Source organism: Suricata suricatta, chromosome 7, assembly GCF_006229205.1.
Source record: "Suricata suricatta isolate VVHF042 chromosome 7, meerkat_22Aug2017_6uvM2_HiC, whole genome shotgun sequence".
Lineage (NCBI taxonomy): Eukaryota > Metazoa > Chordata > Mammalia > Carnivora > Herpestidae > Suricata > Suricata suricatta.
Window position 1 is genome coordinate 131,265,587 of NC_043706.1, and position 18,773 is coordinate 131,284,359.

The 18,773-nt window shown below is 39.6% G+C and overlaps 1 protein-coding gene across 4 annotated transcripts in view; it reads right to left on the minus strand.

Annotated features, from left to right (window-relative positions):
- Window positions 1-18,773, minus strand: part of SYNE1 (spectrin repeat containing nuclear envelope protein 1) — a 455,818-nt gene that overhangs the window by 55,205 nt on the left and 381,840 nt on the right. For 2 of the 4 annotated variants that reach the window (XM_029943998.1, XM_029943995.1), the window contains 4 exons: window positions 16,496-16,621; window positions 13,773-13,928; window positions 5,069-5,227; window positions 2,376-2,542 (listed from right to left, as the gene is read on the minus strand). In XM_029943998.1, the coding sequence (XP_029799858.1) occupies window positions 2,376-2,542; window positions 5,069-5,227; window positions 13,773-13,928; window positions 16,496-16,621 (608 nt within the window). Of the gene's footprint in view, window positions 1-2,375; window positions 2,543-5,068; window positions 5,228-10,252; window positions 10,375-13,772; window positions 13,929-16,495; window positions 16,622-18,773 lie in introns of those variants that run through there. The other 2 variants (XM_029943997.1, XM_029943996.1) reach the window with 2 other exon arrangements.

Below are 18,773 nucleotides of genomic sequence, written 5' to 3' on the forward strand. Positions count from 1 at the left end.
GATTAAACTCTAGAGCAAATGAATGGTCAGCACATCACCTGGTGTGATTTGGAAGGAGACAATAAGAGATGGACAGCATATCGACAGAATCTCCCATGGAAACTTCATCTGTGTAGAACGTGTTTTAGTGACTGGAGTATAAAACATGTATATCCTATAAATATTTAATTGATTTGAGTTTACTAATGTGTTTTTGAAAGAATAAATAACACCTAGAAAATCCTTACAGGAACACAGAACAATTATAAATAAACATGACTTGGAGGAGAAATCATCCACCTCATTTGATATAATGCTGGCTAACAGATGGGCATATACTAAACTAGCTGCTTGTGATTAAATTATATTACATTCAATCTAAAACATCTTTAACATAATGTATCCCCCATATTTCATACCATTGATCCACCAAATATTAGAAAAGAACATTAACTAGTTTAACTGGATTACATGGAAAAATGCAAGCTAATCCATGAGTCATAATCTGACCAAAAAAATCCAGGGATGTTTACCAACTGGGCAGCTTCCCTAAGAAGGGTATTTATAGAATAAAGAGCTTCAGTTTGTCCTTCTGAAATAAGATTTGGTTATCACGGACAGAGAAGTGAGGCTAACCATAGCAAAGGGGTTCTAAAACCTACATATGCTGAAATATGTGGAGTAGTTGAGCTGAATCGTATGTTTCCATTTCCTTGTAGCCCCTTAAGCAGGGCATTTAGCTCATCACTAAAATTGATTTCTGTGCATGTCTCTATGCCCACCATGAACTTCTCAAGGAAAGGGACCTCTGTCTTTGTAGCCTCAAAATATCTCAGAGCTGATTCAGCACTTCACAAAGGATTGGAAAATTAAATTGTTGAAATAAATAACAGAATCTAATTTCCTTTTAATTGCATTCCTTAGAGATGGGACAAGGAAGTAATAGATAGGTTTGACAGACAGGATAATATAGTCTCCAGAGCCTGGAGAGTTAAAGACTGCAGGCTTGGCCACTTAGCACATAAGTAACCATGAGCAAGCGTGATCCTCAGCCTCTATATCAGGAAAATGGGTATAATGATAGTCCATTTCAAAGAGTGTACTGAATGAAACATGAGAAGACACATATGAAGCCGATAGCAAGGTAAATGGCAAAAATTATGGGTTCAGTAAATGGTAGCTATCACAGTGCTGTTGTTAAACATTTTAAAAATTGATAAACATTGATTCCAATTTGTTTCATTATTGCTAACATAAATTATAATCTCATCTTTGTAAAAATTAGCTTCTCTTGGATAACTCCCCCTGTGGGGGGAAAAATGTGCTAGTTATTTTCAAAATCAACATATGGAATTGCCATGACCATATGCAATTTTTGTGGGCACACAGTATTCAAAAGGCACTATTTCATGTCCAAATTCAGATTTTGAAAAGCACAGTGTTGGTTACCTGCACAATAGCTGTGAGTCAGAAGCATTTGCAGTATTCTAAATCTCCTAACTTCCATAAAAAAGAATCCCATTCAAATATTCAATTATTCATTCATTCATTCACTCAAATATTTATGGAGCCCAAATTGAGGCACTGATCTTGGTCCTGACAGGTAGTGGCTAGAACAGTCAGAGACCCCTGTCTTTGCGGAACCTACATTTCACCATGAAGCCAAGTTCACCTCGAATAAAGCACTTACTTGGTCATTCCCTTTATATCAAATAACACAGTGCCTCATTAATTATATCAGACTTTTATACTGCTAATAAGGACCCTTATACATTTTTTAAATTTTTATCTCTTTTCCTCACCCTGCTCTTCTGCAACAAAAACTGAATATAATCTTCCTCCCAGATACAAGGCAGATACTTAAAGTTATTACACCTAAACACAAAGTTATAATAATGCAGATTATTTTTACAACAGAGCAGAGTGGCAATAATTAGCTTTATTCCCACACTTTGTTAACCAGAGATATAGTAGGAATGTGACTATATATATATATATACACACACACACACACACACACACACATATATATGTTTTTACCCTGATGCAGACAAAAATGCTCTCCATGGATATTAGTCAGCAATTTTACTTCCTTCCTCATAGAAGGTTAAATACCCATGAAGCTCTGAACTATAGAATTTTCCTTTTGAGAATGGGCTTTTTGTTCTTAGATTTTCTCTTTATAAGCTAAGTGCAAACACCACTGAATTTATTAAATGAGAAGGAGAATTTCAAAGTTCACGAAAGTGACATTTATGAGAAAAGCCTACCCTAAAATGGTGAGGATAAAGAACACAGAGAAAGATTCACTGGATTCTCTTGAGCTGCAATGAAAGGTGGACCAAATGTGTTAAAATTCTGCATACGTGTGTCCGCTTGACCAGCATCCTTTTTACCTGGCTGCCATGAGATCCAGCAGATGCTGCCAGCGGTCGTTGACCTTCCCGAGCTTGTACTCGATCTCAGAGGCTTTGCTTTCATGGCTGGCTCTAGCAAGTCGCTCTCCCATTTGCTGGAGCTGTATTTTGTTCTCTTGGGCAACAGCAATTTCCTCCTGATAATCCTGCATAATAAATAGCAATCACAGAGGTCAGAAATCATATTCTTAATGCATTCAGCCTGGCTCTACTAGAAACATGATAATTATCGTTTTCTACTGCTTGGAGATAGTTTGGGCAGGAAGAATACTGTGTGATTATCAATCCATGGACACAAGAATTAAGGGTACCTATTATTTTCAGTATGTACATAGACTCTAGATTGAATTTTCATAGAGATGTTTTTAAAGAAGATGGAGATGCTTTTGTTTACTTAAAATGGGCATTAAAAATCAGTAACAGGATATACATAGATGTGAAAGACAAAACCTGAAAGATTTTAATGCTGGGAAATTATATCTTATTGTTGTAATCACCAACCTGGTATATTTAGACTCAACCCTCATTCAAATAGTTGCTAAGAGGCTTAGAAGATATTTGTGTGTGCGTGTGCACAATTATACATGTGCAACTGACATATATGTATATATATGTAAGTGCACATATGTTTTTGTCAATTATTTGTGCAGATTATTTTAAGAATTAATACCTTCGTTTGAAAGAGGTATCCTCTATACGTCAATATTTTACAACACACAAGTCAAAGACAAATCGATTCACAAGAATATAACCACCATTAATCTTAGAGGATCAACGTTCCTCTCAAACGTTCTTCATTTACCCAGTTTCTGCACTCACTTCTGCAGATTGTTTTGGATCAGGAAACGCGGGTTCCACGTGCAAGAGAAAGTCCGCTGAATGGTGTGCTTTAAGCGGTGACAAATGGACATCTCCTGCCCTCTGCAGCCCTCACCACCTGACCAATGATCCCCTTACTCTTGTCACAGTGACAGGAGCCAATCTTTAGAATCACTTTTTTCATTTTTGGGTTAAACCCTTGTCATGCAGCAAATATTAACTCAGCAAAATAATACACAACGATAGGTATTATAGAGCCATGGATATTTTAACTTTCTCTTGCTCTAAAGTTAGTGGGGCAATAGAGCTATCTTCTCAAGTCAGTTACTGAAGCAAGAAGGCTCCAAATAAATGAGAGGAGCCAGGGCAAGTTTATTGTATCTCTGGGTCGAGGGCTCTCTTTGGGCCCAGCAAACCCACTGCACCGGCCCTCCGTTCTGTTACGTCAACACCGTGGGATTCTGTGACCAAAACCCTAGAGGCATGGACACCACAGGAGGCAAGCTCATAAAGACTTCTTTTTAAATCCCTTAACTCATTTACTATAAGAAGAGTATAGTTAATATTTTCAAGATTATTTCTGACATTGTGTCAGATAATAACAAAATTATGTGAAAAAACAAACATTTTTCTAAATTTGAAATTGTGGTTGTATTTGTGGTTGTATTTTTCCACACCCCCAAATTATGCTGTCTTAAATTTCATGAAGAAAATCAACAAGACTATAGAGACACACTTAACCAGAATTTATTCTGTAGCAAACTTCACTATAATCCCTACAGTACATTAATTATGTCTGGCAGAGCATTGTCTGGTGTCCAGACACTATCAAAGGGTAAAATGAAATCTGTATAATCTTAGTCCACATTTCAAAGGTTTACAATAGCAAATATACAAATGTTTATTGCTAGAATTTTGTATTTTAAGTGGAAGCCCACAAGGTTATTAATATTGCATGCTCACACAGTAGAATTTTTTCTCTTTATGTGTATAGGCATGCATAAAGAGATTTTTCCCTACTATTTACACTTATTTTAGAATGAATGAGGCTCGAGTTCATTTATTCAATGGTGACTGAGGACTTATGAGAAGGCAGGCATTGCTTGGGGTCAGGAGATGCAGCAATGACACTTCCAGCAAAGCTTACGGTCCAGTGGGGCTCCATTATACAAGGGTAGCAAACAAGTACTTGGGAAAGTACACCATAAACCAGGCAGTGATATGTGCTAACAAGGAACATAAACTCAACGAAAATAAAAATGGTTCCTTGTCCAAAACTAATGTGACAGTACCACTGAGATCATCAAAAGCCTTATTAAATGCTATTAAATTGGATCAGCCCTACATTGACATGAAAAGTGTTCCGGAGCCACACGAATGTATAAGATAATGTAAGTCATACACAACCTGAAAATAATAGGAAGCAAAATTCTCAGGAAGTCTTCACTCTTGTAACGGTCTATGGATTAGATTTTACAGAGAAAAATGCCAGTTTAATTAGCTGTGAGAATTCTTTTAATTTCTCTCTAGTGATTTTTACCTCTTTAAAAACAAAAACAAAATCACAAAACTAATGTACCTAAATGATTCTTTCTGAACAGGTAGCTGAAACCAAAAATTACTGAACATTTGTCTATCAGCAGATAACTTCCTTCATCACATCCGTGTATTTTGTATGTGAGAGGCCTTTCCATGCAAGTTTATTTCATATTAAAAAGATCAAACATTTAAAATATAGTGCTCCTTTTACAGGAAAGTGATTTAATAATGAGTAAGACCATGTTTTTTATACCTATTAAAAATACGCTATGCGTCATGAAGAGTGAAAACATATGTAGCCACGCATTCTGTACCTTCTTGAGTTTCTCTATCATTTCTTCAATGAGAATGTCTCCATTTTGAGAAACTTTGCTTTCCATCTGGGTCAGCCATTCGCAAAGCTCCTTGTTCTTTTCACTGAAGACTGCCCATTCATTCAATCTCTCACTCACTTGCTGCCGCCGTAAGGAGAGCTGAAAAGTTTAAGCGGGAGACAATGTAAAGGCAGAATCAGAGCAGAACTTGTACCCTGAGCAAAAAAGCCAATCAAGTCAGCAGGGTGGACTGGAATAAGCAATAGTTGTGCATTTCTTTAGGTCACTGTCCCCTGGGGCACAGTCCCAGGAGGGAAGCTCCGGTGAGTTTCCACCACAAGGACCCCACAAGGGCCTGCTGTTAAATGCCAGGGGGACACATCCAACCCTGTACTTCCCTCCTGAAGACCGCATGCATATTCACTCACTAAAGGTTCTGAACAATCCACCTCCACACTGCGACTGGTTCTGCGCAGATATTCTACAGTATCATGAACATACTTTTATTGAAAGAGAAAGAAGAAACAGGAAAGAGAAGAAGGGATAAGAAAAGAAGGAAGGAAAGACGAAAAAAGGAAAGAAGGATAAAAGAAGGGACAAGGAAAGAAAAGAATGAGGAAGAAAAGGGAAATGGACAAAAAGAAGGGAGGAAAGAAACAAGGAAGCAAGAGCTGAATCTCGGGGATCTGAGAGATGGGAGCAGACGGACACAGTGCACAGAGGTCCGAAGTGGAGGACGGATCCCTGTGGCTCAGCTCTATACCAGTCCTTTTACTTTGGACACGTTCTCTGACTTCCCTCCCGCTCTCTTCATTCCTTCACCTTTGCAGCTTTTCTTCTTTCTTTCTTTTGCATAATGGCCTTACTGAGATGTAATTCACGTACGATACAATTTTGCCCAGCGCAATGTTTTTAAGTTCATCTGGATTGTACCACGTGTCAGTGCTTCACTCATGTTAACTATTGGATATATTCCATCGTAAGCATAGACAACATTTTATTTACCAACTCAACTGCCGATGGATGTTTGAGTTGTTTCTATTTCTCAACTGTTATGAGTAATACTGCTATGGTACACTTGTGTACAAGTATGTGCAGACACACATTTAGTTGTCTTATGGTGTATACCTAGGAGTAGAAATGCTGGGTTACAAGGTGATGCTGCAGACAGTCTGCCAAAGTGGCTGCGCCAGTGTACATTCCCACCAGCAAGAGGGGGCTCATTTCTCTACATCCTCACCAACACTTGTTACTTTCTGTCTTTTTGATTTGGGTCATCCTAGTAGATGTGAAGTGGTATCTCATTGTGGCTTGGATATGCATTTCTCTGATGGCTAATAATGCTGAAAATCTTTTCATGGGGCGCCTGGGTAGCTCAGTTGGTTAAGCGTCCAGCTTCAGCTCAGGTCATGATCTCACGGTTCGTGGGTTTGAGCCCCGCACCAGGCTCTGTGCTGACAGCTAGCTCAGAGCCTGGAGCCTGTCTTTGGATTCTGTGTCTCTCTCTCTCTCTGACCCTCCCCTGCTCACGCTGTCTTTCTGTCTCTCAAAAGTAAATAAAAAACATAAAAATTTTTGGAAAAAAAATCTTTTCACATTTCTTGGCCATTTGTGTATCTTCTTTAGAGAACTATCTAGTCAAATCCTTTGTCCATTTTTGAACTGGGCTGTTTTTTAAGGATTGGGTCGTAATAGCTCTTTATGCATTAGAGACACAAGGGGCCCATTCCTTATCTATAGGTCTAGAGTGAACCCTTCCAGAATTTAAAAATTTTGTGACATCATAATACTCTTGTTTTTGCAGTGCCGGGTAAGATTGTGAGAAATATTTTTAGTTGGGCTAAACTACATTTTCCTAAAATGTAACGTGGTTTGAGTGGCAACAAGATGATCCTTCTTTATGGATGTTCTATATGCTCATGCTGATAATGCTCAATATTCTATCAGTCATCCCATTACATTAAGCACCTACCTCTCAACTTTCTTGTTTTCCACCACATTTTATTATGAAAAACATCAGACATACAGAAAAGTTGAAAGAGTTGTAATGGTAAGCACCCATAATATGCTCCTTTTGTTAACTCCCAAATTGTTAACATTTTGCTCCACTGTGCTTTAATACATATAGTCTCCTTTATCCATCAACCTATTTCACTCTGTGATGTACTTCAAACCTATTTCTTTTAAAAAATATAAATCAAAATAGTTTCTAAGGCGCTATACACTTGCTAGTTAGCAATTCTGCATGCGGTTGGCTCTGTTAATGATGAGGCAAGTAAGAGTCAAGGTCCCACACAATCCAAAATGTTTATGATTCTATATCTAAGAAAACAATTAGGCTTTGAGGCCAAGTTCCCTGTGCTAGGGCTAGCCCTTGTCAGAGTGAGTCCTTAGATAGTGGGCCCCATAACCTAACATCATTTCTGAAATGTCAGTCTTTACAAATTCAGTCTTTTGAATTAATTATGAGCTCTGAAAAGAAAAACAATTTCTCTAGGTAGGGTGACACTGATGAATCCCTTGAGTATTTCCCCAAGAGTATAAGTCAGTTTATCACTGTTTTCTTTGAGCAGAGGAATACAGAACAACCAAAGAGAAATGAATTCACTTAGGGTAAATTTGCCTAGGGTAAATTCACTGGAAAGAATGGAAAAGGCTAAGAAAAGGAAGGTTAAAAAGTTTTGGAGACAAACTTCACCTACAATAAGCTCTGTCAAGACAGCACTGCAGCTAAGTGCATGATCCTTCTAGCATCCCTTCCCTCTCAAACTCTGACAGCAGAGTGGATTCTGATCTTCTGCCAGAATGCTAAGATTTGGGATTTTCTGGTGAGGAGGACGGTTCCCTCTCATTCAGAGAACATCAGAGTCAACAGTGTGGCGGGTCATTAAAATTCTGGTTCAAGTGATGTCCGAACTGCAATGATATTTTTATAATAAGAACCTCCCAAAGAAACTGTTTTCTAAGAAAAGAGCAAAAGCCCCTGCCTTTCAGACTTGGGATTAATCGGTCTTGCTATACGTAGCTCCTCCTTCCCTCCTTCCCCAAATCTCAGCCCTGAGTAAGGATGAATTCCAGGGCTTTCCCCAACATCTACAAGGAAGATCACCACATCACAGAGTATTTTGAGAGGTAGGTTTTTAAATCCCCATTCCAGAGAGAAGAAGAGAGAAGGTTAGACAAATCTGAAGCATTTGTTTGTAGTCTGTATGAGACAGAGCCAGCAAAGCTTGCGTCTTTGATACAGGCTACGATATCACTATGATCAAATCTCCAGAGGCAGCTGAGATTCAAAACCAGTCTCTATCACTGACTAAGGGTACGACCAGGGCAGGGCTGTTTGTCTTCTCTAAGCCTCACTTCCTTCATTTGTGTTGGGAGCTGTCTGAACTCACCGGTAGAGTGAAAATTCCTGGTGAGGGTACAGCAAGTTTGCATGGTCTCTTGCCCCAGAGAGCTCCTAAAATCTACCCTCTTGAAACTTTTCATTTCTGCTTTGGCACCAAATCTTGGAGTGCTTTGCTGATTAGTGTCAGAAGCAGCCTGTCCCCCTGCCCTGTCCCTGAGGCGTGATTGCACCTGGTCAGGGAAAAGATGAGTAAACTAGATACACCCTAATGCAACATATAATTTTCCCCTAAGCAATTAACTAATAACTGACTACCTTCTGGGCCTGAACACCTTGGTAAAAATCACTACTTAAATAAAATGTGTCAGTCATCTTTGGGATTGTGAGAACAGGCATTATGTCTCCTGAGAACCTGTTTTTCTGGGAACTTTCTCTTAGAGTTATAAACAGCCTAATGACCCTTACTCATAAAAAACTGACCTGTACTAAACAATGCTGTTTGCCTCTTGGTTAAAGGTTGCTTCCTTAAGGCTAGACCTGAGGTTTTGTAAAAAATACCTATGACAACATGAGTGCCTGTAGCTAAGTTTTTTATTACAATCATTACTACTAGAATTGTACCTTCTGCAGAACCCATGTCCTGGAAAATTGTAAAACTTATCCACGGGAAGTCATTTACTGCTCTTTCTGGTCCTTGTACCTTTTGCCATAAATAAAGCTTGAGAACCAGACAGGGCAGAGATGCCTGCCAGAACGGTGGAGACGCCTACCAGGTGGGCAGGGGTGCCCGTCTGATGACCAGAACGAAACTCAAGGCTCTCTCACTCTCTCTTGCTGACACCGTCCAACCTTCAGGGGAACCCTGGACCTGCTAGAGCTGGACTCCAGCACGTTTGTAAATGAATTTCTCCTCTGTTCCAAATTTCACTGAACAAATGTTTATTTTTGCAGTAAAAACGTGTCCACTATATGCCAAGCATTGATATATGTACCAGAATAGAGAAGACTCATAATAGAATACAAACAACAAAACAATTTAAGAAGCTCACTGGTACATACTAAAGATTTAACAAATCTTTAGTGGCCTTTAATATACTACTGTTACTACTACTACTATTACTACCACTGCTACAGGGTATCACTTGGATTTTTAATATTTTTTTCTCCTTAACCTTCACGTATTCAACACCTCCACTGAGGAGTGCTAGTGTTTCTCACACACCATGAAAGCACTGCTTTCATTTGCTTACATGACGGCAACAGAGGAAACAAACAGGTAGACCACAAGCACTTGCTGCAAAGCAAGACCAAGCACTGGTTGCAAAGTGAGACCAAAAGCGTTTCAAAAGATTTAACGTCCAGATGGACACGATGTTTTCCTTTTGGTCTGTAAAACTGATATTTAGGCTATAGGCTAAGTGAACATGACCCTCTTTCTCTGGGTTTAGCTGAAAGTCTCTAATTTGTTATCAGCTTAGCACATATTTACGTGTCCTCAAGGGCACACACACACACACACACACACACACACACACACACACACACACGCTGCGTTGCCAACAGCTGGCAAGTGCCCGCCCAAACCTCCAGAGTGTGAGGCAACCGAACAGGAAATACATCCTTTTCTACTTCAAATGTTTTTACCATGACAATTTGAGAAACACCAAGCAATTACAATGGGGATGTATTTATATCTCAACTAGAGTTACACACAGATCTACACACCAAAACAGGAATCACGACCAAGAGACGCTAAGCTGGCTCAACAAACCATCTGGCGAGTCTGTTTACCAAGAGTTTACTTCTGTCGGTGAGCTCTCCCCAGAAACACTTACTTACAGCGCGCCTTCCTCCCTCTCATCGGCAGCCCCAATCACTCCCGCCTTCTCATCGCCTGCTCCCATTGGAATACGAACACACGACTTGCTCTTGAACGGCGGGATAAGGCCGTGTTTAACTCAAGTTTCTAACATTTAAAATGAGGCATAGCCCCAAGCTCATTTCCTTTTGTGGTTTCAGACTTGACAGAAGTACTCCGGAAACACTCGCTCAAGGACCAGTAACTAATTTATATTCCTACTTACAGTTATATCCGTGCACCTCCAGTGTGACTACCTGAGCCTAAAATCTCCCTGGTTTAAGTAATTCTTTTTAGATTGAAGTAATGTCAGATCAGTGTGCTTTACCTTCATGCCTTAAGACATTCAATTGAGAAAGTTTCTAGAAACACTATTCCATCTGCTTCCTCTTTTTTTACTTAGGTCTTAGTCCACTCACAGGTGCAAGGTATTAATCTCTTCACGGCATATTATATGATCAACGGCAGCCTTCAAAATGTATTTCCAAACAGACTGTTGCCTAGATATGTCTAAGTCTGGTGAGCAATTTTACACATATAGCTTGTTGTCCCCTTTTTTCTCTTTCCAGCTTTATTGAGATATAATTGGTGCTTTGATATACATTGACACTGTGAAATGATTACCTCAAGATTACTTAACACATCCATCATCTCGCATGGTTATTACTTTTGTGTATGTTGTCAGAGCATTGAAGATATTAATCGGCCATAAAACAGAATGAAATCTTGCTGTTGGCAACAACATGGATAGATCTAGAGGCTATACTGCTAAGTGAAATAAGTCAGGGAAAGACAGACACCACATGATTTCACTCACGTGGAATTTATGAAACAAAACAAATGAGAGGTGTCTGGGTGGCTCAGTCGGTTAAGCAGCCAGCCGGCTTCAGCTCAGGTCATGATCTCACGGTTCATGGGTTCAAGCCCTGCCTCGGACTCTGGACTCTGTGCTGATGGCTCAGAGCCTGGAGCCTGCTTCATATTCTGTATCTCTCTCTCTGACCCTCCCCTGCTTGCACTCTCTCTCTCTCTCTCTCTCTCAAAAATAAATAAAGAAATATAAAAAAAATTAAAAAAACAAATGAACAAATTAATAAAGAGACAAACAAATGAAAGACTCTGAGATATAGAGAGCAAACTGGTGGTTGTTGGAGGGGAGGCGGGCAGGGGATGGGTGAAAGAGGTGAAGGGGATTAAGGTACGCTTATACTGATAAGCACTGACTAATGTATTGAATCACCATATGCATACCTGAAGCTAATGTAACACTGGAATTTGGAAAAAGATGGGTTAAAACGAGAAGAGAAGAAATGGTCAGTCTAGGCAGGAAGAATGGTCTGAGCAAGGTCTTGGGGTAGGGCAGTTCATGGCAGGTTTAGGAAGGGAATGGAAGCCAAAATCTCTAGTGTTATCTCTTTGAATGCTCTGAAGACACCAATCAGCCAGAGAAATAGCTACAGTATAATTAATTTCACAGATATGCTGAACAGTATTAAGTCAGGAAGTAGTGCTAGAGTTTTCTCAAGCTTACGAAAAACAGATGAATAAGGAGGCTCATAAAAGTAATTGAACATGCTGTGATCATTTTCCATTAGTTGTGCCCACCAAAGTATCTTTCACTTATATGTTATGCCATGATTAAGTCCTTCCATTAGAATATTATATGATAATTTACTGGATAGTAATATATTGATTTGGGTTGAATAATTCAGAGAATATAGTATTGTGATTAGCATTTCTCATTGTGCTCATTAAGACTATAAAACTCTGCAAAAAATGGCTCAATTAATTTTGAACTCAAATCACTAGCATGTATAATATCATCTCTTACATTCCTCCTTTTTTTAAAAATGTTTTTTATTTATTTTTGAGAGACAGGGAGAGACAGCATGAGCAGGGGAGGGTCAGAGAGAGAAGGAGATACAGAATCTGAAGCAGGCTCTAGGCTCTGAGCTAGCTGTCAGCACAGAGCCTGATGTAGGGCTCGAACCCACAAACTGTGAGATCATGACCTGAGCAGAAGCCAGACACTTAACCAACTGAGCCACCCACCCAGGCGCCCCTACATTCCTCCTTTTTAAAAGTATATATTCATGGGAAATTATTCACACATTTACAAAGCGTGTTCCAGTTTCCCTTTGGCTCATGATCTGAAAACTATCTCAGTTTTAATCTAAACATAGTGAGAAATTTACCTAACAACAAATTTCTTGTTGATGTCAAATGAACCAGGAGCTATGAGCCTCTTAAACTCGGTGTAATATTCCCTGAAGCATGAAGATAAGCATCCCTAACATCAGAAAAAATGGGGAGGATGGCAGAGAAGAGATATCTAGGATAGCACAAGTGGCCTGAAACTGGGTAGGTACAAAGAGACCCTCTCAAGAGCCCCCTCCTCATCCATCCAACACCTGCTTTTCCCCAGCCCGGTCCTCTGTCTACTCCACACCAGTACCTTTATTCATGCTGCGACCTCATGCAACCCATCCGCTTGCTCCCTCCACACCAATCTGTCCCCTCAAGATGTCCTCCCCATCTTGGCACTCAGCTCGAGATTTATCCACTGCAACAAGCATTTCCTTTATTCCCTGCAGTCCACACTGCCCTTTGTTTGCTTACATCATTATACACTGTTTTAACTTGTTTATACCAGTTTTCTTCTTCACTGTACAGATTCTTCTGGACTCATTCTCCTTTCTACTCTGTGGTAAACTTGACGGTAGGAGCACCTACTATAGCTTGTGACATTCACAATAATTAATGCGACTGATCTATTTAACAAATATGCATCACAGCCGATCATGTGCCAAGCAGAGCAGTCAGGTGCAGGGAAGGACACTGAAGACACACTCCCAGCTTCCCAGAGGGTATGTTCTCAAGGCCCTGGGCCAGAGTCTGTTCTTCACTTGTGGGCTTTTAATCTCTGCTATTCCTCTTTGTGTTCAATGCCTTCTCATTGCCTTTCCTCCAATCTTTCCCTGTCATTTCAAATTCAAACTCCAATCTGGGATCTCTTCTAAGGTATTATGCACAAAGAAGGTACAAATGAGGTATGACTACAAATGACAAACACATAAATTACTAGCAACTGTGGTTAATCAGCAAACCACTATAATTCAAAACATAAAACCATCTCCACAGTATTAGCTAAAGTTGCAAGTAAAACAAAGCTTTTTCACATGTTTCAAGTAAGAAAAAGACCACCAATATCTACCTAGCAAGACCACATCCATGAACCAAAAAACCGGTTTTCCCTCTTAAGTGTTATGCCAACCTGTGAAAAGGACAGCATGAGCATCCAGTTTAGATGCATTTCAAATATAACATTAAGACTTTATTGCCTTAATCTGAAAAGGTCACAAAAACCAGAGTTCTTCCGCTGTGTCTACTCTGAGCTACAGGATGGGTCCAAACATGGGTCAAGTCATTTGATGATCCAAGCTGTCTTCCAGTTCTTCAACTTACTGAGCGAATGCGGAGTCTAGACTTTGTCCTACCTGGTGGCACAGTTCTTCCCACTGCCTTTGCAGAAGTTCTATGCGTTCGTTCAGGACAGAGATATCATCGGCGCTGATGTAGGCACAGAGGGTGTCCTTCAGCAGAGTCAACTGGGCCAGGTCATCTGTCCAGTTCCCCGCTGCATTTTCCAGCTCCTAGATTAAAAAACAACAACAACAACAACAAAACCAAAACTGTGAATACTCATGGATATCTATCATCAATTTCTGAAGTGTATTAGGAATCCCCCCTTGGTACAATGATCTTTCCATCCCATTACATTTGAACATCTCACTTGGTCTCTACTTTATTTGCTCTGATGTAAGCTGATACTTGGTCAAGTTCTGCCGACAAAACCCTGGGTTGCTTGCAGAATCTTCCTATGGTCTATTTCCCCTTTAATCCATCATTTTGGCACATCTCTTCTAAGTTGGGGTTTCATCACTGCATGATCTTCTTCACTTTTAAACTGATTTCATACATGGCTATGCCAGCCTATATTTTTGTCCTGAGTTACTGATCATGTTAATAAAATATTTTCAAAACACCAACTCCTAGATTAGCTTTCATCTTCAAACACTACTAAGTTGCTACATTTCATGATACAGACTTAACAATGTAGTTGCTGAAAAGACCTGTTGCTCTTATTCTGAATTGAAAATAACGGAAATACACTTCCTGTAGGAACACAGGTTTCTTCAAGTTACTGAAGACAATTATGTAGTCTGTCCTTTTGGGGGATGATTTAAGAACAAATCCAGAAAAGAGTATTTGGATGAATGGATGTTGGTTTTTGTGTGCTTTAAACTGATGACCAGTTTTGTAATTTGTATAACCTGCTTTTTGCCACCTGTTGATGCTTTTAGATTCCAGCCAATTTTGTGGATAAATAGAGTGTTTCACATGGTTTTTTCCCTTTCTTTTTGTCTCTTCACACAGGAGACAAGTTTCCAAAGGCAAAGGCAATTAACGGTACTATTTGAGGCTAACTTCTCAAGCAATTTAGGCAAACAAGATTTTAGTCTGAGTTTTCCAGGTAATTGCTTTGTTTTGGTGCCGCGGGTGTTTGGGGAAGAGTAGCAGAGAGCTGGACCAAAACACACCCTTTTAATCTCGGAACTTAATAGCAGGGTGCATTTGTAACTATTGTATTTCAGGAGATGAGGTCCCATGGTAACAGAATTTGGCTGAAAGACCAAACCATCCTGGTGGATTAAACATACAGTATTTCTGCTTATATTGGTAGACACTAAACTGTTAAACCAATGTAAAGATTTCTCCCCTCTTAACGCCAGTTTCAGGCCCCTCACCCAAACATGAGACATAACCCACAGTTTAAGGATATAAGAGAAACACCACCACCACCAAAAACTGAACCGTTTCACACTCAGGGACTCCATTAGGTGAGTCCCTGTTGTAAAAATACAGTCTCTGGACTCAGGTAACTCTGATACTGACCAACTCTGAGACATTATTAGACATCTAGAAGCCTCAGTTTACACATCTGTAAAAGGGAAATAACAGACTCTTTGGGAGCTTGTGTTTATGCTAACTGAGCTAATATTGGTATAATCACTGGCACACAGGAGGAGCCCAATTAATGTCCGTTCCTGTTTATCAAAATTTTCTTTAATCACTGCTTATAAATTTACAAATATTTCCATCTTTGCATACTTCTGAATTTACATCTCCAGATAATATTTTTCTTACTTGCTATCCATGATATAATGTATATTATCTTTTATTTTTCCTAAATCTGCCTCTTTCAAGTTTCAAAGACTATCCTTAAATTTTAATACTGAAGAAAACTTCTTATATCCACACTTTTCATGATTTTAAGACTTAAAACAAATCAATCTTTCTCTAATGCTTATGAGTTCTTAGCCAGAGTGAAGCAGGGGACTTCTGCTTAAAGTCCAAATCATTTAAACACGTGTGAAGTTTTCAACAGCATTACTCTAGAGCAGTAATTTGTGAATGGCTGGGGAACACAAAGACATGTCTTACTTGGGAGGCAAAAAGCATTTGTAAAGGCAGTTTTCACTAGATCTGCATATGGCTCAGCAGAGAACTGCTATCCAAACACTTCACTTGACTAGATGGGTATGGATGGAACAAATCCTGCAGCCACTAAATCACGTTGGTCTCCGCGAGCTCATGATGCAGGGAGAGGTTTGTTTCCAACTGCGTCTTGACACGGTGATCTTGATCTTCAAGTGGTCAGGGCCCTGAGTAACTGAATGACTGTGTGTCCCTGTGCCGTGACTGACATCAGCTACTTACGGCTCCCATTTTCCTTACACCAGAGTCTGGAGGGCAGGCTATTCCTCCGAGGGCCACTGAGGGCAGAATTTCCAGGCTGCCAAGCCTTGCTCTTCTTTCTGTAAACTAGACTATTTTGCTGGAAAAACTCCCCAGTGTAGATGATTTAAATAGACTGTGTTTATTGCCCTTGATCCAGCTTTTAAATATCTTTCAATGCTGTGTTTTCCATGTTCATTTACTTTCTCAAGATAATCCACGAACTAGCCTATAATTTCGTCAGCTGCAATAAACCAACAATCAGGTTCCACCCAAGCTGCCTGCCCTGATGCAGTATGCTAGGAACCTGCATCTACATGTAGAAGGTGAGAGCATTTTGACAGAATTATGCTTTGAAAGGCAACATTACAACCAAAGTGCACAGGTAAGTGAAGGCTAAAAACTCAGGCCAGTAATTCACCTTGCAACGTATTTGCTCTGCATGGAGCTCTTCATGGTGATCGGGCAGGGGTGGGGACAGCTTCTTTTTGAAGGTTCGTAGTTTCTCCAGAGAATCAGCAATTCCATTCTCACATTTTTCCCAGTCCTATAATGGGAGGAGAAAGAACATTCATGGCCTTTTTTTCTTTGTAGGAGAGTGGAACGAAAGCCGAACAGGCTCCTTTCTCCCAGAGAAACACTGAAGATACCCCGATGAATAACGGGAAGAGGAGTCCGCATCCATTTTCGTGTAGGTAGCATCAGAAGAGCTGAGTTCTACCCATACTCCATGTCACGGTAAGCAGGAAATCTGCTATGGCTTAGCTTTCCCTATGAAAATGGGCATACAAACTCGATGATTGTTGGCGAGTGGAAGGAAGCAATGGGAGTGAATGCAATGCCCAGAATATTATGCTAAAAAATGTTATCTAAATCTGAATCAAGCTACAGAGGTTAAGAGGTAGTGTAGACACAACTTAAATTACTGAGCTCCAAAGAAAGACAACTAGAATTGCTTTCAGTAGTGAGCATGGTGCCTCTTCCCTCACATTATCCTTCCTTTGTCACCAGTCTTTTCCTGTCTGGACTCTTTATTCTTTCCTGATGTTTTATTTTTAGCACAGTGGCCCATAAGTGCTATGAGCACACCTGTCTTCCTTAGGAAGTGCTGACTAAAGTGCCTCCCTACCCAAAAGGTCTTTTGGTTTCTAACCAGACTGAGGATTTGGCCCAAGATTCTCATTACACTTTTAAATTCCTACAGGGAACTTCTTAGAGTGCATAACCACATTCTCTCTTTCCATTTACCAGAAAAAAACATGAACTGTCTGTCTTGGACAGATCTGTTCCAATTCCCCCCTGTTAAAGTATCTCTATATTCCCAGGCTCCAATGAGTTCATTAATGCTAAGCATAGTGAGATCGTCTTACTAAATTGAGCAGCATTCTCAAATACCCCCTCACACAGCCTGAAACCTAGCCACATGCCATCGAGAAATGTTCATTGATCTAGATGAGAAAAGGTCAGTGTCTTATTTTCCATAATAAAACAAAGAGGCAACAGTGAAGTATGTGAACATATAGGCCATAGAATTATATAATTGCTGTATTCCTGGCATATTTACTCAGAGCATTAAATCAAGAGCTAAACACAGGAAAGCATTATAGCTGTGGTGTGAAGATGCACTAAAAGACAGAAAAGGACATTAACATTAGAAGTTAGCTTCATAAATTCCTTCTTAGGCAAATGGGTCCTAATGTATGATTTAAAATAAAATCAAAGTAAAACAATAAAATAAAATCAGCTTTAACAAGAGAAGAATAAGGATTCCCTTTTCAAAAATGGCTTAGATTCTGAAGCCATAACCCAGTCTTTTGGCTACACGAATTACAAGGGAGTAGCAAGATGGCATGCAATCATCTATCAAAGCGGACGTCTTACACGCCAACCAACAGACTGGCAAGGAAAGCAAATGCAGTGACTCTGCCATTTCGCCTATTAAAGTCTCGGGAATGCGTCCAAAAATCACATCGCAAATAAAGAAAAATATAGGATTAACATGATCTCGACAGAATGAGTTACAATGTTTTTAATCCTTTCCTGAAAGCAAAAATGAAAAAAGAATCAGCTATATTGTATTACTGATGAATTATGCTGTGTGCAAATAATAGCTCTTTATCAAATGTTCAGTCATAGTTTTGATGGAGTGTTTCCGACACAGAAGGTAATATGCTATTAAATAAAAGTCAATAGAATAAACCCATTGGGTGTACCTACTTAGTATTGTGAAACCAAAATGTGTTCCATTCACTTTGGTTATTACTTGTGATCCAAAAAAGTGGCAGGCCAAATTTAATAAACAATTTTGTTAAATTTTCATTTATTGAACGGCCAAATGTGCAGGTGGGATTATCATACCCACTCTCTAGAGGAGGAAACTGAGGCTTAGATAGGTTGAGTTAACCAGGTTATTTTGTTTATTGTGGTTTTAACTTGGATTTATCTGAGTAGAGACCATGCCCTTTTTCCAATGCATAGATGATTCTGTGTTAGATGTGGTGTGGGCAAGTGAGGGGGAAGAAAGTGGACTATGGGAGAGCTGGATAAATCTACATCTCCCTGAACTTGCCTTGTGATCAGTATGCTCTCTGTATCCAACTAAAGGCTTCATATACCTCCTGAATTTTATCTCATGGCAACATGCTTGGGTAATTTAGATGAAATCAAGAATATCTTCTTGGATCGGTTTTTCTTACTAT